This window comes from Tachysurus vachellii, chromosome 10 (assembly GCF_030014155.1).
Source record: "Tachysurus vachellii isolate PV-2020 chromosome 10, HZAU_Pvac_v1, whole genome shotgun sequence".
Lineage (NCBI taxonomy): Eukaryota > Metazoa > Chordata > Actinopteri > Siluriformes > Bagridae > Tachysurus > Tachysurus vachellii.
In genome coordinates this window covers 556,458-576,435 of record NC_083469.1, presented here as the reverse complement: position 1 = coordinate 576,435, position 19,978 = coordinate 556,458, and the positions used below count along the sequence as shown (strand labels likewise).

General features: G+C 40.0%; 1 protein-coding gene across 1 annotated transcript; it reads right to left on the bottom strand.

Moving 5' to 3' along the window:
• Positions 1-48: 48 nt before the first annotated feature.
• Positions 49-18,898, bottom strand: edaradd (EDAR-associated death domain). The gene is made up of 6 exons (XM_060879235.1): positions 18,697-18,898; positions 11,410-11,468; positions 10,164-10,212; positions 7,326-7,396; positions 2,526-2,577; positions 49-2,299 (listed from the first exon to the last, which is right to left on the bottom strand). The coding sequence occupies exons 1-6, from the start codon at positions 18,728-18,730 to the stop codon at positions 1,911-1,913; spliced, it is 654 nt and encodes a 217-aa protein (XP_060735218.1). The 5' UTR covers positions 18,731-18,898; the 3' UTR covers positions 49-1,910.
• Between the last annotated feature and the right edge of the window lie 1,080 nt (positions 18,899-19,978).

Sequence of the window (19,978 nt, the reverse complement as noted above, 5' to 3'; positions counted from 1 at the left end):
AATGTGAACCAACACATTTATTTATGAAAATTGAAACACACTTGTGAATATACAAACACACACAACGTGGCCCACGTGTACAACCGTCTCATTGTTGTAAAGCTGTTAGGATCATATCCAGAATTTCTGACTTGACTTTTGAGTTAAAAAACAAAACAAAACAAAAACAAAATCAGGGTTAAGTGCAATTCAAATGACACCAAAGGACAATTTTACACAACTATTGTGTCAAGAGTAATGGACTTACAGTTTACTCAGTACTGATAATGATTATTTCTATTATTTTTGAAAACATTTTCTATGGTCTGGAACCTGTTTACATATTAAAGTGTTTCAAAATATAAAAGATTATAAAAGTCAAACTGATTGTAATAATCATGAAATTCTCCATGACAAGACATTATCCTGTCAGCATGGTCCAGGTCACATGGTCCAGGTCACATGATCCAGGTCACATGGTCCAGGTCACATGATCCAGGTCACATGATCCAGGTCACATGATCCAGGTCACATGATCCAGGTCACATGATCCAGGTCACATTTAGCCTCTGCATTTTAGTAAAACTTCCTGAAGAAAACGCAAAATTAAAAATAAAAAAATTCTTTCATTTTACCAATTTTATATGACAAATGAAACTGATGATTTATTTCCAAAATGAACTCAAAAGATCCAGTGCAGGATGAAAGGTTCCATCTGGACTCTGCAGGAACACAGCCAGACCCAGACCCAGACCCTAACCCTAACCCTAACCCTAACACATGAAATCTGAATACACATTTATGGAATTCTATGACAATCAAGTGTGAAGCAGTAAAGTAACAAATCCAAACTGTCTGGACGATTCCTCAGCTAATCTGTCCAGGTCCCATTCAAGACTGAGTGTGGTTTCATCTTCTCCTGTTGTACACAAGCTCTCATTAAACATGTACAGGGACTTTAGGAAGAAAAGTAAAGCAGTTACAGAATTCTCTGGAGCCTCTGGTGAGTGAACGTAGCTATAAATGTTAGCTTACTTTGTTAATCTAATGCTGACATGAAGCTGAAGACATACCATGACTCACACAACCGATTTTCACACCGATTAGTGTGTTATTTAATGTGTTGAACTCAATAATTTCTTCTATAACTTCTGTACGAAACACAGCAGGTTTTCTCACCATGACAAATGAAGTGTGAAGAACCATACAGTCCTTCTGAGGTTCTATGAAGAGGCTTCTGATTAGAGTGAACCTTTCAGTATCAAAAGAACCACAGAGGAACTGACCTATAAAATATTGCATGTAGTGTTCTAAATAGAACATTGAGAGATCTTTCAAATCGTCCCTGTAAAGTTTAGGCATAATTCCATAAATCTAGTTCTTCTCTAGGATCCTTTGATGTTCTGTGCAGAACCTTGATTCCTGGAATTGTTTCCTTATCTGAGTCTGACTATCCTGAGAAGAACCTGAGAGAAACCCTTATTTCTAGGAACCTCAGAAGAATCATGTCAGCCTTAGTGTTTGAATAAAATGTTTCATGTTGTATTTTTGTTGTATTTATACTTAATACTGCTCCTTCATTGTATTACCCAGAATGCACTCTGTTATCTGTAGGGGTCTCTCATGGTCAGTGTTCAGTAATAACTGGCAGTCCGTAAATATCTGTGGCATTGTTGTAAGAGGAGGTTCTTTATGAATGGATTTTTACTCATTATTTACAGCATGCCTTCCATTCCCTGATTTACTGATCAACATCACCATGGCAACAGGGGATCATTTGCTGTTAATGTTCATTTAAAAAGATTAAACAAAGAAATAAAATTAGGTTGTGTAATATAGACACTCCAGAAAGCAGCATGTCCATCTCTGGTTCCAGAAAGCACAAGTTTCATGTCAGTCTTTTATTATTATCTGTCCTTTGTTGTATTTTACTAATGCACTCTCTTCCAGCGTGAGGGCCAGTCGTTCTCCACCCACTGCTGAAGAAGCCGTAGTACATCAATACGCTGGTAGAACTGGCAGAGTTTGGTGAGCTCCGTCACTGGTTTCTGGCTGAAGCGGAACAGGAACTCCTGAGTGGGACTGTGGTAGGCGGAGCCACGTGTCTGCTGCTCGAGCATCATTAGCTCATCGTAACTCATGCCCCAGCGGCTGGCAAAGTTCTTCCAGTTCTTGACGGTGTAGTGTGCAGGGTCGAGCTTCAGCCGCAGTGTGTAGAGGAGATCTTCATCGTCCAGCAGGTCGCTGATTTTGGGAGGTGGTATGGAGCAGAGGCACTTCTCACAGGAGCTCGACAAGCACTGGAAATCTGGGGTGAACTCTGAGGTGGAGAAGTTTTAACTGTCATTATGTAATAAATCCATTGGTGGTGGTAATAATAATAATAATAATAATAATAATAATAAACAATAACAATAATAATAATAGTAACAATAATAACAATAATAGTAACAATAATAATAACAACAACAACAACAACAACAATAATAATAGTAACAATAATAATAGTAATTAGCAACACAAGGAGGTAAAAGTGTAACTCGTACCTGCAGTAATGGAACCAGGACAGATTAATGCACTTGCTTCATTTTCAACAGGCTGCCACACAAGAGAACGGAGACAAACTCATATTTAATTAAAAAAATTAAAAATAAATCAACAAACTGTCATGTGACACCATTGACCTGTGGTGAGCAGTGTTAAATTCTCCATCCACTGTAAGCTCTCATGAACATCATGTGTACAATAGTAGAAAGACTTAATGATGGAACTGTTCCATCACCAGGTAACGTTCCACAGCCCTGATTTGAATCATGTGACTAGATCACTGATCTTCTGAGATACAAAACAAATCACAGCTTATTTTCAGAAACCTGTAGATCAAGAAAAAACTGAACATTCAATTCTGAGAGGAATCTCTTTAGGATCTTCACCATTTATTATTCAAGAACTTTATCATATGGATGATTTCTGGACAATGAAATTATGGGTTTATAAAGTTCTTAAAGATGCTGCAGTAAAAAATAAAAGGAATTAAAACAAAGAAAATAACAACAATGTTGAGAAATGATGTTTCATCTAGGGTTCCTCTGGGTTCTAAAATGGTTCTGAGTCCATGTAGAAACCTGCACATAGCTTCCTTTTCTGAAAATGTCCTAAGTAGAAATGATGAAAAGCAAGACCTTGCAAAGAACCTTTGAGGAACCTGTTTTTCCTCAAGTTTTTACGTTTAATGCTGAAGCTTCATGCTGATTTTCACATCACTCCTCAGAAGGGACCCCCACAGAACCCTTCAGGAACCTGTTTTCCTCAGTCTGTAAGCTTATGCTGAAGCCTCAGGTGAAGGAGCACGAGTCACAGTTCAAACTCAAAGCTCTAATGAACACACGCTGTTGCTAACCATCTGTTGTGATGCAGGACGAAGGCGAGCGAGGATCCATTTGCAGACAAACGGTTTAATCATCCAAACACAGGACACAGAAAAACAGACAGAACACAGAGCAGACAGGAAACAGAGCACGGACAGGCAGAACTATAGACATATAGACAACGACTAGCAACAGGGAAGTGAGCAAACAGAGTATATATAGCTGACAGGAACCAATAACAAAGCAGAGACAATCAGAGACAAAGACAACACACCTGAGGGGATGAATGAGTTCAATCAGTGTCCGTGGGAACAAACGAGTGGGCGGAGCAAACAATTAACAGGGAAAGACAGCAGACAGAAACAGGGCAAAAACACAGACAGACTCGTTACAACACCTTAATGATCTCGAAAATTGTTGGAAATTGCATGAATTTCTCTTTAATTTCACAACTCTTTAAGAACGTTTCATCTTTCATCGTGTGCCTTGTTTAAAACTTGGTTCATTTCCATCTCAAAAATGCAGCGGTGAAATAAGTGAAACACAAGAAACAAAACTCCAACTAGATGGAAAACCACCAGAGAATTCTGATTGAAGCAGATTATTATTACAAAATCACACTGAGATTCATTTACACACCAGTAATATCACACGTCTGTGAACGCAAGCAGACCAAATGGCGTAGAAGTTTCTCTGATCCAAAGTGACACAAACATTTGCACGTGACCTCGTTAAGATGTTTAGACCTAATAATATTCAGTCACGTAGCTACAAGCTCAGAAAAATTCTCCATTCTGTTTCTTAGATGTTATTTTTCTCAGTTCTGTGTGGAACCGTGGACCTGAGAGTTTCTCTTTCAGAGCCCCTTTTTTCCGTATTGTGTCCTTTCACCTGTGTTTAGTTATCTGTTGATTTCAGCAATTTCTTTGACATACTGATGAGTTTTCTAAATTTAGCTCAATATAACTCAAAGGTTTTTAGATCTAAAGTGATCATAACTGAACAGTGGATGAAAACAACAGCTGTTCCTGAATAATAAAAAAGGTTCTTCAGAAGATCTGCCACATTACTCAGGTGTTCTCTAACATCAGAGTCACACAATCTTCACTACGTACAGACGTATGTGGTGTTGTTCTGGTTTATAAGTCAAATAACACCTGAACTGATCAGATCACCTGACACCAATCAGCCGGCAGCTTGTTGTTCTTTCATGTCCACGTTAACCATTGTGTTGTCTGTAGCAGGTCATTTCTGAGATCAGGGTTAGGGTTAAACCTTTCTTGTAAATATGCACCATCTCTCCTCCACGACCGCTCACATGAAGTTCGCAGATAAAACAAAAACCATTTCAGACACATTACACATCTGACCTCTGATTTGATCAGATGTTCAGTAGGAACAAAGAGATTTAAGGTGTTTTCACGTTTTGGAGCATTTCTTTCAGAACCTTGTGCGTTTTTCTCCCTGGGTTCAGTTTAGACTCTTATGAACACGGCATTCACACTCGACACATTCACACTCGACACATCCACACTCGACACATCCACACTCGACACATCCACACTCGACACATCCACACTCGACACATCCACACTCGACACATTCACACTCGACACATTCACACTCGACACATCCACACTCGACACATCCACACTCGACACATCCACACTCGACACATCCACACTCGACACATCCACACTCGACACATCCACACTCGACACATTCACACTCGACACATCCACACTCGACACATCCACACTCGACACATTCACACTCGACACATTCACACTCGACACATTCACACTCGACACGTCCACACTCGACACGTCCACACTCGACACGTCCACACTCGACACGTCCACACTCGACACGTTCACACTCGACACGTCCACACTCGACACGTCCACACTCGACACATCCACACTCGACACATCCACACTCGACACATCCACACTCGACACATTCACACTCGACACATCCACACTCGACACATCCACACTCGACACATTCACACTCGACACATTCACACTCGACACATCCACACTCGACACATCCACACTCGACACATTCACACTCGACACATTCACACTCGACACATTCACACTCGACACATTCACACTCGACACATCCACACTCGACACATCCACACTCGACACATCCACACTCGACACATTCACACTCGACACTCGTTCTGAGACAGCCTGGACGAGACCTTCTCCACCCGCATGATAACAAACTTTTATTAGCTAATGAACAACAGCTCAAACATATACAGGTCAACGTGTCTGGAAGATCTTTAACAATGAGGAATTCTGTGTGAGCAGGTTATGGTAATTAAAATCACACCTCCTCGTTTTTAAAACCTATAGACGAGCCCACACAGAGATCTACCCCCCGCCCCCCGCCCCCCTCTTTAATTTAATTCTCTATTGTTGGCAGATAACAAATTTTATGAATTTCAGTCTAATTCTATTGATGAGTTTCTCCTTTTTAATCAGAACGACCTTACATCATCGTCTTTACTTTGGGAGTCACTGAAGGCTTTCCTCAGGGGCAGATCATTTCGTACTCTTCACATTATAATAAAAAACATAAGGCCAAGCTTTACAGAACTCACTTCTGCTATTTGACTTGTGTTTGTTTGCAATAAAAAGACTTTACAAAAAAATAAATAAAACAAATGAACATAAATGACTGAAAGGATAAAAAGGCTGAAGTGTGAGACAGAAATGAGCAGAAGGTTCAGTCTGACGTGCACATACACGCACACACATTACACCCAGAGAAAGTAATTGCAGAGCGAGGTTTTGGCACGTTGGAGGATAAACTTCCTGCAGGAAATGAAGTGGAGTAAACAGTGTGTGTGATCACACGGCTCTGATGAAGAGGAGGAGGAGGAAGAGGAGGAGGAGGAACAAACCTCACCGCCCACAAAGACTAATTAAACCAGAGAAAAACATCATACATACATGTAGAAATGTGTAGAAGGTGTGTGTGTGTGTGTGCATGTATGTGTGTGTATGTGTGTGGGTGTGTGTGGGTGTGTGCGTGTGTGGGATGTGGTAGCTCATTGGTTAAGGTGTTGGGCTACTGATCGAAAGGTCATGAACCCCAGGTCCACCAAGCTGCCACTGCTGGGCCCCTGAGCAAGGCCCTTAACCCTCAGTTTCTCAGTTGTAAGTCACTCTGGAGAAGGGGGTCTGCTAAATGCCGTAAATGTAAATGTGTGTGCGTGTGTGTGTGTGTGTGTGTGTGTGCATGCATGTGCGTGTGTGTGTGTGTGTGTGTGTGTGTGTGTGTGTGTGTGCATGCATGTGCGTGTGTGTGCGTGTGCGCGTGTGTGTGCGCGTGCGTGTGTGTGCGTGCGTGTGCTTTCGTGCGTGCGTGTGTGTGTTCGTGTGTCTGTGTGTGTGTGTGTGTGTGTGTGTGTACACTGCTTGTATCTGATCAGCACAATGTACAGATTTATAAATTGAACTTTAGCACAAATCTCCATAAAGTTCACACAGAAATGACAACATGGTGACTGAGAATCTTCTCTTCTGATATTCACATGTTTATTTTTTAGATTTGCTAAAAAAAATTCCTTAAAGAACTGAATAATAAACAGTTTCTTCTAAGTGAGTTATACACAAACACATCACTATAAACCCTCCTCATCAGTCACTGGACCGTATTTCCTCTTATAAAGAGTTATATTGTGTTATTATATATAATAAAGAGTTATATGGTGTTATTATATAATAAAGAGTTATATGGTGTTATTATATAATAAAGAGTTATATGGTGTTATTATATAATAAAGAGTTATATTGTGTTATTATATATAATAAAGAGTTATATTGTGTTATTATATATAAGACTTTTGTTCTAAATACTGAAGTATGTACTTAAGGATTACATCATTTACTTAACATCAGACAACATTAATCAACATCAGACTTTTTATCCCTTTGTGGTACAGTTGATGTTCCTCACCTGCTGTATTCGGTCCATCAGAGGTGTGAGGTATCCTGGAGGCACTGAACTGAGCTGTAAGGTCACGTTATCTACAGAAAGGAGAATAAACAAAAGCACTTACTCACAAACTAATGTCACGTCACTAACTGATCACATGTGTATGTTAATGAACACTAATCTGTTGGTCACCACGTGTCCACGGATCATTTATGTTAAGCCACGCCCACAAATCTCCATAAAGCTAACAGAGCAAAAGAATAACATGGTGACTGAGCAACGAAAGAACGTCTCCTGTGACCAAAATGTCCCAGTAATGTAGCTCAGCTCTCTCTCACACACACATACACACACTCACACATACACACACTCAAACACAATTACACTCACACACTCAAACACACTAAAACTCTCTCAGACACACTCACACACACTCAACTCTCTCTCACACACACTCAGACACAATCACACTCACACATACTCTCTCTCACATACACACACACACGCAGACACACTCAAACTCTCACACACACTCTCACACACTGACACACTCTCTTTCACACACACACTCTCTCTCTCTCTCACACACACACACACAGACCCACTCACACACACAAACACACACACACACAATCACTCTCTCTCTCTCACACACAAACACACACAGACATACTGACACACACTCAGATATACTCACACCCTCTCACACACACACTCACGCACACGCACATACACACAATCAAACACACACACGCACACACACTTACTCACTCACAAACTGAATGGCTAAAATGATTTATCTTAAAAGCTTTTATCCTTTCATGAACTATGAATTATTTTGATCGGACTTTTTTAAATAAATTTCATTGTTAAAGAAAATCTGTGCTTGGTTTCCACTTTCGGTTCCTTTGATGATCTTTTCAAGTCCCAAAAGGCTTAAGATCCTCCATGAAAGAAGGATTGGAAAGAATAATTACAGGAGCAACCTGTCATACCCCCTCACCCTCACACAGCCCCCACCGCCCTCCCCTCTATGGGGTATTTAGTTGCTCAATAGTTGATGTGTGTTAAGATTAACAACAGAAAGAAACGGATCTGAGTAGCAGAGGGAGGAACCGCCGTGTGTCAACAACAACCACCGTCTACATGTCTGAGACAGGTCCTGGATCCGAGAGCAGGCCTTCAGAGCTGAGTTGAGTTCTAATAAACATCAGAGTTATTAGACTCAGTCTTCTTTATTCAGTGTTGTAAATCAGTGTAAAAAACTATTATTACATGAATAAATATTCCAGAAAATGGTTTATTAATTGGATTAATCACCTAAATGATTTTTAGTAATTGAAATATAAAAATGTATTTGTATTTATTACTTAAAAAATAATTGTTGTAATTAAAAAAAAAAAAAAATTTATTCTTTAGTTTTATTTAAAATCCCCCAAATTATTTAATTATATCTTCATTCTAAAATGTAATTTTTATTTAAATATTATTTAAGTTCCCAAATGGATTTTTAAACATTTGTGTAATAAAATGTATTAATTTGTGTAATAACAGAAATGGTTATTGATTAATTTCAGCTGATTTCATGCAGATCAAATCTAAGACTCGTAATCCACAGTACTGTATAATTATAGCGTAATATATTCATCCTTTCGTCATTAACAGGTTTGTGATCAGTACAATGAACTGATGAGGTTTAGAAATGATCTGCGAGATAATTGAGCAAACATCTGGTTCAAAATCAAACTCACTGATTTAAGACACTGAAGCAGAATTTAAACTCCTACCACCTTCACTGCTAGCTTGGAAGCTGTTATGCTAATCCTTTAAAGTCGTTAGCTTCATAATGAGGTGAAAAATGTACGTAAATGTTGGTGTTCAGTCAGAAACACCAACAAACCAACTAGCTGTAAATATTTATCTTCTAGCAGATGAGTATTAGAGAATAACCTCAAAGATCTAGCTAAGATCGGAGATTAGCCTTTAAGCCCTAAACAAAGCTAGTTATTCAAACACAGCCAGCTAATTTTAATACACACCTTCAGCAACTAATATTAGAGAAAACCTACAAAGCTAGCTAGCAAAATCTAGCCAGTAAGCCACCTAGCATGTAACATTGTCATGCTGTATATTTAGAATTTCAGACAAAACGACTCAAAACATGAGCATTTTTTTTTTATAATAACATCAGTGTACTTAAGCTACTGAGGCAATTTTCCTTGTCACTGCTGCCTGAGTCACCTCAGACTTGCTCATTGGAGATAAATACATACACATTGTGAACTAATATATATATATATATATATATATATATATATATATATATATATATATATATATATATATATATATATATAAATAATCTTGAATTTTTTATTATATTAATTCTTTATATTATTCCTTATGTTTACCTTCGGTTCTATGTTTATGTTCTGTAAAGCTGCTGTGAGACAATGTCTATTGTAAAAAGCGCTATACAAATAAACTTGAATTGAACTGAATTGCCTGTAGTGCAGCTAGCTAGTTTGAGCTAAGTGTATATTTAAAGCAGTGCTTCAACAAAGTATAACTTCTGCTCAGACATTTTTTAAGAATAAGAAAGTCTAACTTTATTTAGTAACATTAGCTAAGCTAGCCATTAGCCTAAACCTAGCATTGTGAACATGTGTTTTAGTATTTAGCTTAGCTTCTTATTTCTTTAGCTAGACAATTTTACCTTCATGTTAGTCTAAGTGGTATATCTCATGTGCAGGCACTAGTGTGCTAGCTAGCACTAGCAGTGTGTAATATCTGTCTGAGATCAGACTGAGGTGGAGATGAGAAGAGGCTGTGGGTTAAACGTGTAGAATCCTGCGTTACCGTGTGGATCAGTGACTTGGACCGGGTAGTTGGACTTCAGAGAGCGAGACTGAGGGAGAGAAAAGACAAGAGTCACAATTTTTATACATCTCTCTCTCTGTCTCACACACACACACACACACACACACACACACACACACACACACACACACACACACACACACACAGACACACACGCACACATGTGCACACACACACACACGTGCACACCCACACAACTACACACACACACACACATGTGCACACACACACCCACACACACATGTGCACACACACACCCACACACCTACACACACACACACACACACACATACACACGCACATGCGCACACCCACACACCTACACACACACACACACACGCACACACACACCCACACACCTACACACACGCACACATATGCACACACACGCACACACGCACACCCACACAACTACACACACGCACACATGTGCACACACACGCACACCCACACACCTACACACACACATACACACACACATGTGCACACACACGCACATGCGCACACCCACACACCTACACACACACACACACGCGCACACCCACACACCTACACACCCACACACCTACACACACGCACACATGTGCACACACACACACCCACACACACGCACACATGTGCACACACACACCCACACACACGCACACATGTGCGCACACACACACACACACACATACACACACACACATGTGCACACACACGCATAAGCGCACACCCACACACCTACACACACACGCGCACACCCACACACCTACACGCCTACACACACACGCACACATGTGCACACACTCGCACACACACACACACCTACACACCCACACCCACACCCACACACACCCCTGACACTGACTCTGTATTTCTCTTATCCCTCTTTTTTCCCTGAGGTGTATTTGAACAGATAAGAGAGTGAGATGAACAAACACTTTCAGGTTAATGAGGTGAGGACAAGCTGAAACACAGCTCCATTCCAGTGCAGCATAAAGAAAGACCTGACTCACTGCCTCCAACCGACTCCACTCACTGCCTGCTCACACTGCCTCTACTCACCACCTCCACCCACAACTGATCATCTGTACTAACCGTCTCCACTCACCTCCTCCACTCACCTTCACTAACCACCATCATCATCCTCTCACACACACACACACCCCTCCAACAAACCCCCCCCCCCACTCTATTTATTAAAGCTTTTTTATGAATAAATAAATTAAGTAAAACTTTATACCGTGTCTGTAATAAAGCTGCTGGGATCAACATCTTCGACTGGTTCAGAGATGATCCTCCCTGTGAATGACAACACACACACACACACACAGTAGTTTCACTTCAGCTCCATCCTGAGACTTTGTGACCATTGTGAGAAATTATGAAAAGAAAAATGTTCTCTAACATTGAAACTAAGAGCTGTAAGAGCTCAGAGTATATCAGCTAGCATATCAGCTGGGGTCCACCCTCAGGTTTCTGTCATGGTGCAGATTCTCTACAGGTTCCTCTGGGTTTTCCAGTTTTTTCCAACTTTATAAAAACAAGACTGCAGGTGGAGTAGTGGCTCTACAGGTTGTGTATGAGTGTGTGACGATGGATCAGAGTCACATAACGTTCAATATAACATTAACACACCGTACAGTTCCTCCATCATCATGAACTTTCGTCTCTCTGTACTGTGCAGTGTGGATGCATCACTCATTCATCTTATCAGGTGTTATGTCTTTGATTTGTTCTTCCATGAGTTTAATCTACAGATGAACCGATTAGATTTTAGAGGCGATTCAAACAGGGTCAAGGTTACAGCAAGGTCACATGTCTGACATCCAGTAGCTTCCTTCCTGTTCCGTTGTACACAGAACTAAGAAGAAGGTGTAGATGTGTCAGTGATGGAGATGTTTCTGCCCACACACTGGAACTGCTCGTTCACACTCAGCTTAACTCCAGTTTAAACCCTGCTTCTGCTCCGAAGCAGGTTCAGTATATACACAAATGTATAAATAAGAAGGAGGCTGATCCAAGCTTTAGGAATGTACAGTGTGAAGCATCAGATTATGAAGATCCAGGTTTAACTGTGAACCCCAGTAAAGACGTAGGAGCAGTATTTTGTGTATGCTGTGCAGGAAACAGCTTCAGTCTTTTAATCAAGCTTCAACTTTCCACCAGGTCCAACCTTCAGGTCTGATGTGTATCACCTGGAATACTAACAGCTCATTAAAATAACCCTTTAACATGGCGGATCACAAGAGTCCAGTCTGACCATCTGGGGAAAATTACACTGATGACACAAGAAACACTGTGCTCCATCTTATACAACTGGAACATCAGCATTTTAATCAAAATTAGAACTTTCTGAAAGATGATCGATTGATTCCTAACCCATCAGTGCTGCTCAGATGATGATGATGTATACTGGAGACATGAACATGGGTGGAGTCCATGGAACACTCCACTCTGAAAATCCACTCAGACTCACTGTCCTGTCTCGACTACCTGTGTTTACAATAAACTCTTACGTGCTGTCAGTTAATTTCATTTTAAGTTTGCACAGTGTATGTGTGTGTGTCTGTGTGGGTGTGTGTGTATGTGTAATATATATGTGTGTGTGTCTGTGTGTATAGTTCATTACATTATATTCTACATATCGTCGCTGTCAGACGGAATCCTCGTATCTCCAAAACCGTTATTTTTCAGGACATTAAAAAAACGCCGTACCTTATCTGCAGTACACAGGGTTTAGTCCGCGTTGCAGTGGATTGTCTTGCACTAAATTCCTGTCCTCAGACGAGCACCAGAACTAGCGGGGGTCAAGATTTTTTTTTCTTTGAGCCCAGTGTTTTGAAGACATTTACCTCAGAAGACGTGTTGATTCGTTGCGACTCTTCTTGAGGAGAAATATGACGTGAAGCTCTCCCACGGAGTGAGGAAGAGGTGGACAGTTGAAGTGTCCAATGGAGTTATGAGATTTGCGCTCAAGCTATTTTCAAGACTTTAGATTGGTTAATAACTTGTAAAAATAACAGACCACGTGGGGACTGACCAATAGCATCGATATGTGAAAAAATATGAAATTGACAAAATTTGGACATACGAGGTTTCCGCCCGACAGCCGATAAACATTAAATGAATATGCAAATGAGCTGAGAATGTGAATTGTGGTGACTTCTCATAAAATTCTGAGTTTATACGACACCAGAGACAGCAAACACACACAGACGCAACTTGTTTTTTCTCTGATATGAGAGAGAGATGATCTAGTCATTTTTTTCTCTCCTTTTTAAAGAAAGTCTCTCAGATGAATCGTGACTCCTGAAATCAGGCCGTCATTGTTTCTCTGAGGTGGAGGGAATGTAGCGGCGTGTAGCAGCACGTTCAGGATGAACTTGAGGAGATGAAATGAAAACCACATCATAATATACGACTGCAGGGCTGCCTGTGTGCGCGCACACACACACACACACACACACACACACACACACACACACGGCCACCCATACACACAGTTACAAGAAAATATTTCTGCATTAATAATTGATTTTGTTAATGATTATAGAAAATGTTGAAAGTTGAGTGTGAGTCGTTTCTGAAGTATGTCACTATTCTGATCCTATTCTCACTATTAACCAATAGACCCAACACACACAATCACACTCACTAACACAAGCACACACACACACACTCACACTCACACTCACTCACACACACACTCACACACACTCACACACACACTCACTCACTCACACACACTCACTCACTAACACAAGCACACACACACTCACTCACACACACACTCACACTCACTCACACACACACACTCACTCACTCACACACACACACTCACTCACTCACACACACACACACTCACTCACTCACACACACACACTCACTCACTCACACACTCACACTCACTCACACACACTCACACACACACTCACACACACTCACTCACACACACACTCACTCACACTCACACACACACACACTCTCTCTCTCACACACACACACTCTCTCATACACACTCCCACACACACACTCACACACACGCACAAACTCTCACACACACGCACACACACACTCACACACACACACACACACACACACACACACACTCTCTCTCTCTCTCACACACACACTCACTCACACACACACACTCTCTCTCTCTCTCTCTCTCTCTCTCTCTCTCTCTCTCTCTCTCTCTCTCTCTCACACACACACACACACACACACTATCTCTCATACACACACACACACTCACACACTCACACACACACACACACACTATCTCTCATACACACACACACACACTCACACACTCCCACACACACACACACACACTCTCACACACACTCACACTCACTCACACTCACACACACACACACACTCACTCACACACACTCTCTCTCTCACACACACACACTCTCTCATACACACTCCCACACACACGCACATACTCTCACACACGCACACACACTCACTCCCTCACTCTCACACACACACCCTCAGGAAAGTGACCCATTTACATTAAACACAGATTCATAAAAAATATCTCTTGTTCTCAACCCTACACATAATTTTTTATTTTTATTTTTATTTCTAATAATAAAACTTGCTGTGGTTTTATAACACACTCGTTGTTTATTCAGGGGTTTCCTTCCTTTTTAATGCACAAAGGGACAATTTGTCATTTTCTCCAGACCTGGAGCTTTTTTTTTTTTCCTTTTTCTTTATAAATCTCAGTGACGTTTTAAAGCTCTAGGAGGAACAGAGAGTTTTCTCTAAAAAGATTTATTTTCAAAAGCAAGTGAACATGTGAGAGAAAGAAATATTCTGAGAACGAATCTCTGACAGAAACAAGAAGAGATCAGAAACTAAAACTCTTATAACGGGTGTCGGGTTTCTAGATCAGAACCTGGAGATGGCTAGAACATGTTTTTAAGATAAACTAAAACAAAGCTCCTTTATAAAGACACAGAAGACGAAGAAGAAGACGACAGAAGACAGAAGTACAGAACGTTTGTGCTGACTTTCATCCTGTGATGCAGAGTCACGATGTATCTACATGTCGTACAGAGACGACGTGAGGATCACTGGAGTGAATGTGAGAACCACACAAAGGACCCAATCTGTCATTAAAGCCCTCAGGTTTCCTCTGTGACCTTCTGACTCTGAGCAAAATGGGTTTGTCTGATCCTGTGATAAAAACCAACACTTCCTAAAGGTCAAACTGCACTGGGTAGATGATAAAGATTAAAGTTTTAAACATTAATTTTTTTTTCCCTGATCGCATCTCATAAAGAAAAATAAGGTGTAAGTTCATTAACTCACTCCGTCTGACAGAGTTAATGATGTTCTGCTGTTCTATTCACACATTTATAAACCCATACTGAGCTCATGTTGGGCGGAGCTTTTAATCACGGGAGAAAAAACATTACACATTACTACAGAAACCACAAGTTCCACCAGCTTTACCTCTGAAGAACAGAAACAACACGAAGTCATTAGGAAACAGAATCAGAACCTAGTCTTACACACGTGTGTGAACCAGAGAAAAAAACCCCCAATGAACTGAATCCCGTCCTGACGATCACCAGCATTAACATCAGTGTAAAGTTTTCAGTCAATGAACATAGAGAGCTGGAGTTAGCTCCATATGTGTGTGATGTCAGCTAAGCATAGCTAAGTGTAACACACTGACAGATCTTATTTCACATGAAAGTAATCATTCATTCATTCATTCATTCATCTTCTACCGCTTATCCGAACTACCTCGGGTCACGGGGAGCCTGTGCCTATCTCAGGCGTCATCGGGCATCAAGGCAGGATACACCCTGGACGGAGTGCCAACCCATCACAGGGCACACACACACACACACACACACACTCTCATTCACTCACGCACTCACACACTTTCCAGAGATGCACACACACACACAAGGCGGAGGCGGGAATCAAACCCCGACCCTGGAGGTGTGAGGCGAATGTGCTAACCACTAAGCCACCGTGTCCCCTATGAAAGTAATCAAACATTGTTAATTTACTCTGACGGAAAGTGAGAGAAGGCGGGGCTTCAGAAGCTCAGGTAATATCACACATTCACCTGTCAATCATTCCAGACTGACATGCTGATTGGCTCATGAGTTGTTTTTATTATGGAGAAGAGAAGACGGATCATCTGGTGTGTTTCTGAGGCAGAACTTGGTATATAATATAATATAATATAATATAATATAATATAATATAATATAATATAATATAATATAATATAATATAATATAATTATTATTAGACTTTACTGCCTGCAATCAGTGTTGAATTTTTTATCTCTATAAAGTTCAGAACTTTTTCATGTTAGTAATGAACAAAAAGCCTCCTCTGTCTCTCTAAACCTTTCAGATGATTATAACTTGTGCTCTTGTGTTAGCGCTGATGTCTCCAGCAGAACATTTACACTACACACAACCCTGTAACTATAAGATGGCACACAAAACCATTTTAATAAGATAAGAACTTTTACCTACAGATAGATCAGTGTGTCAGGAGGTTTAAGTAGAACCTTAACTATAAATAAGAGAACTAGACATAAGGATCAGTAGAGGTGAGGAATCTGAACCTGATGTTCTCTTGAGTTCTGAAGACATGAAGAGGCGAATACTTCAGGTGTCAGCTTTCACCCAGACCTCATAATAACCATTCTGTGTTCAGTCTAGACCTACTTCAGAGTGTTGTGTACACTGTGTGTGTGTGTGTGTGTATCATAACATGACATCCTTGTTTAACAGTTTTGATGCCACGTACAAGTTAATTCACTAAATTAATAAATTGAAAACCTTTGAGACAGAAATGGAGCTTTATAAAACGCTCACTCAAGAGGATCCATGTGAAAATGGCCTTTCTGTGTTGCAGAGTGAAAACAGAAACGTTCAAAGACAAGGACGGATTTTAAGTCATGTGACCTGTTTAACCCGTAGCCAAGACTCTTCATCTGTCTTTATAAACTGTCGAGCTTCTCCTCGATGTCCGTGTCTCAATTCAGAGACAGACAGTAAATAAAATCCTGATGGAAGTTTAACACGTTTTTATGCACACACACACACACACACACACACACACACACACACACACACACACACACACACATATACACACACACACACACACACATACACACACACACATACACACACACACTGTAGATATGTAAAGGTTTTTTCATTGAGGAGACGAAGTGTTTTATAATGAAAATGTGTTTTTCAGATCTATCAGGATAAATCACACGTAGCCTCTGTAGTAGGTAGGGGGCATGTAGTAGGGAGACGTTCGTGTATGACGTGTATGAGATGAGATGAAGCTGGGAGTTTTCTCACATCTTCAGGACAAAGGAGTTTAGAGAGAAACTTCTTCAGAGAGAATAAAGAGAGACTGCTGAAGGAAACACTGTTTACAGCCGAGAGAACACAAGAAGTAAGAACAGGAAGTTACTTGATTCGTAATGCACCTAGAGACCAAACATAGGAACTACAACTAATAAGTGCTGATAGAAGGCCTTTAGGGCAGGAATCTCGATGCCCTGGGGTAAAAGCAGAGGGCAGGACTGTGTATCACAGGGTTGCCAGATTTACTCCATATCAAAGATGTTTAAAAAAAATTCATTCACCATAGATCATATTTTATAGCAAATAATCAGAATAAATTAATATTTTTATATAAATGTATTTGTTTATACACACAAAACCTAATTACTACATTGCACAGATACACAACAGCTCCACTCTTACTTATAGAGGAAGTGTCAAGTGTCATTCAGACCTGAGAGAAAATATGGTTATAATAATGATACTGATAGTTTTAGCTTTATACTCTTTACTGTCATGGTGTGAAGAAACATGGCGATCTAAATATATAGAATAAAAACATTTATTTTATCATGTCACAAGTCACTATCAAAATTGTTTAAAAAGGTTGAATACCAGTCACCATAATTACACACTGGTATTACTGTTTAACTGCACTTTTGAAAAACGTGCGATATGTCTGTTAGTGTAACTACTTACTCGTGGTCATCTGTATTGTGTTGTGTTTATACTGTATATAATATTATGTCTTTATTTATTTATTTTATATATATATATATATATATATATATATATGAATTTCTTTCTCTTTGCTGCTGTAACAGAGAAATTTCCCCATTGTAAGATAAATAAAGGTTTATCTCATCTTAATATAAATTCTGTTTAAAATACAAAAATAATCAGCAGTATTACAATAGTAGAAATATTATTATTATTATTGTTATTATTATTGTTATTATTATTATTATGTGTTATTATTAATGATATTGATGTTATTAATGTTATTAATTTAGTAACTAACTTCATTCATTAATAATAAATTAATTAATAAATAATCATTAATTCAATAATAATAATAATAATAATAATAATAATAATAATAATAATAATAATTTCTGCATGTATCCAGTCATCACTGTGCACGTGAAAAGGTGAAGTAGGAGTTAGTGACTCACCGAGCGGCTCGTGCAGCGCCTGTAAACTGCTCATCTTCAGAGAGTGAGAGAGTGAGAGAGAGAGAGAGAGAGAGAGAGAGAGAGAGAGAGAGAGAGAGAGAGAGAGAGAGAGAGATCCGGTACCGAGTCCTTCCTCACTCAACTCTAACGAGCACTCCAGCAGGAGCAGAACCACAACACCGAGGGGCGTGAAGAGCAAACACTCCATCACTTCCTGTGGGTTACCGGTGAATGGTGAGTCACCAAAAGAATCGGTTCTTTTTAAAAGACTCGTTAAATGAGAATCAGACTTTGTGAGTCATTTTTTTCACACTGAGAGAAATGTAGATTTTCTGTTCAAATAATAATAATAATAATAATAATAATAATAATAATAATAATAATAATAATATTAATAATAATAATAATAATAATAATAATAATAATAATAATAAATATGTGTGTGTAAATGTGTGTGTATGTGAGTGTGTGTGTGAGTATGTGAGTGTGCGAGTGTTTTGTGTAAGTGTGTGTGTTCCTCGTCTGTGTGTGTGTCTGTGTGAGTGTGAGTGTCTGTGTGTGTCTGTGTGTGAGTGTCTGTGTGTGTCTGTGTGTGAGTGTGATTGTCTGTGTGTGTCTGTGTGTGTGAGTGTGTCTGTGTGAGTGTGTGTGTGTGTGTGAGTGCGTGTGTGTGTCTGTGTGTGAGTGTGAGTGTGTGTGAGTGTGAGTGAGTGTCTGTGTGTGTTTGTCTGTGTGTGTGTGTGAGAGTCTGTGTGTGTGAGTATGTGAGTGTGCGAGTGTGAGTATGTTTTCGATTGTGAGTAAGTGTGTGTGTGTAAATGTGTGTGTAAATGTGTGTGTAAGTGTATGTGTGTGTGTGTGTGTGAGTGTGTGTGTCTGTGTGTGTGTGTGAGTGTGAGTGTGTGTGAGAGTGTGTGTGAGAGTGTGTGTGTGTGAGAGAGTGTGTGTGTGTAAATGTGTGTGTATGTGAGTGTGTGTGAGTATGTGAGTGTGCAAGTGTGTGTGTAAATGTGTGTGTAAGTGTGTGTCTTCCTCGTCTGTGTGAGTGTGTGTGTCTTTGTGAGTGTGAGTGTCTGTCTGTGTGTGTGTGTGTCTGTGTGTGTGTGAGAGGGTATGTGTGTGTGTGAGAGGGTGTGTGTGTGTGAGTGTGTGTGAGTGTCTGTGTGTGTCTGTGTGTCTGTGTGTGTGTGTGTGAGTGTGTGTGTGAGTGCGTGTGTGAGTGTGTCTGTGTGAGTGTGTGTGTGTGTGTGAGTGTGTGTGTGAGTGTCTGTGTGTGTCTGTG